General features: G+C 65.4%; 1 protein-coding gene across 1 annotated transcript in view; it reads left to right on the top strand.

Moving 5' to 3' along the window:
- The first annotated feature begins 681 nt into the window (after window positions 1-681).
- Window positions 682-1,026, top strand: part of NEUROD2 (neuronal differentiation 2) — a 19,599-nt gene continuing 19,254 nt past the window's right edge. The window contains exon 1 of the mRNA XM_017744930.1: window positions 682-846. Within this exon, the coding sequence (XP_017600419.1) occupies window positions 682-846 (165 nt within the window). The remainder of the gene's footprint in view (window positions 847-1,026) is intronic.

Genomic DNA, 1,026 nt, shown 5'->3' with positions numbered 1-1,026 from the left:
ACCAGGCCCATCTCTCCAGCCCCCACACCCAAAAAGGCAGCACCCAGCCCTGCCCCTGTTCCTCCCTGCTCCCCCCCGCTCCCACCCTGCTCCCCAAACTGTGCCTGTTCTTGGATTCACGTCAGCCTCACCTGCCCCTGCTGCACAGGGCAGCCCCAGTTCCCGTGGGATGGATCCTGCTCATCCAGCCCCTGCGCTGCCAGATCCCTGCTCACCTCCCTGGGTGAAGCCCCTGCCCAAAGTCACCCAGGGACCACGATGGGGCTGCCCCTGCCCTGCTGTGCCCTGTGCCATCACCGGCCATGGTGGGAGGGACAGCACAGGGACAGCACCGGGATCCCACTCCTGCCCTCTCCTTGGGCTGTGTCCGGGCACAGTCCAGCCCAGGGCACCCACGAGGCAGTGGTTTGGGTTTTCATCTCCCTGCTCCCCTTTCATCTCCTCTCCCTGTTTCATGTCTCCACTTTCTTCTCCCTCCAAGCGCTGCGCATGCTGATGAGCCTCACACCAGCGCCCACCCTCGCGCTCGCCGGCTGCTAATTAGGCTGTAACGGGTACACTGGGCCAGGGGCTTGTGGCTTTTCCCTGTCCCCATCCCTGTCCCCGCACGGGCCAGCTCGGCCACTCACGCTGTGGCATCTCCTCAGCCTCAGGCAGACTGAGGATCCCCACTGGTCCCCCATGGGCCGTAAGTCTGATGCCAGCAACCAGGGCACCGATGGCTTCGCTGCCCTGACACCTGGGGAGTGGCCACCCTCTAAGGGCTGGGTGTCCTCTGGCCTGGGGACCGATGGCAGGGGAGTGGGGACTTACCCAGAGCTGGCTCTGGTGTGCCACGGGCATCAGGTGAGGGTGGGCTCCTGGTGCACGGTGATACCTGCAGGTCACCCACCAGCCAAAGGAAGATGGCAGCAACAGAGGGAGCTGGACAGTGCTGCGGGAAAGGGATGTGTTGTGCCAGGAGGATGCCCTGGAATCGGAGCCCAGCATGGCACCGGCACTGGCAGGGTCCGGGGGGGGCCGGGC

The sequence above is a fragment of the Corvus brachyrhynchos genome, unplaced genomic scaffold, assembly GCF_000691975.1.
Source record: "Corvus brachyrhynchos isolate BGI_N302 unplaced genomic scaffold, ASM69197v1 scaffold30, whole genome shotgun sequence".
NCBI classification, from domain to species: domain Eukaryota; kingdom Metazoa; phylum Chordata; class Aves; order Passeriformes; family Corvidae; genus Corvus; species Corvus brachyrhynchos.
The sequence above is the reverse complement of the archived record's forward strand: the minus strand, read 5'-3'. Positions and strand labels throughout refer to the sequence as shown.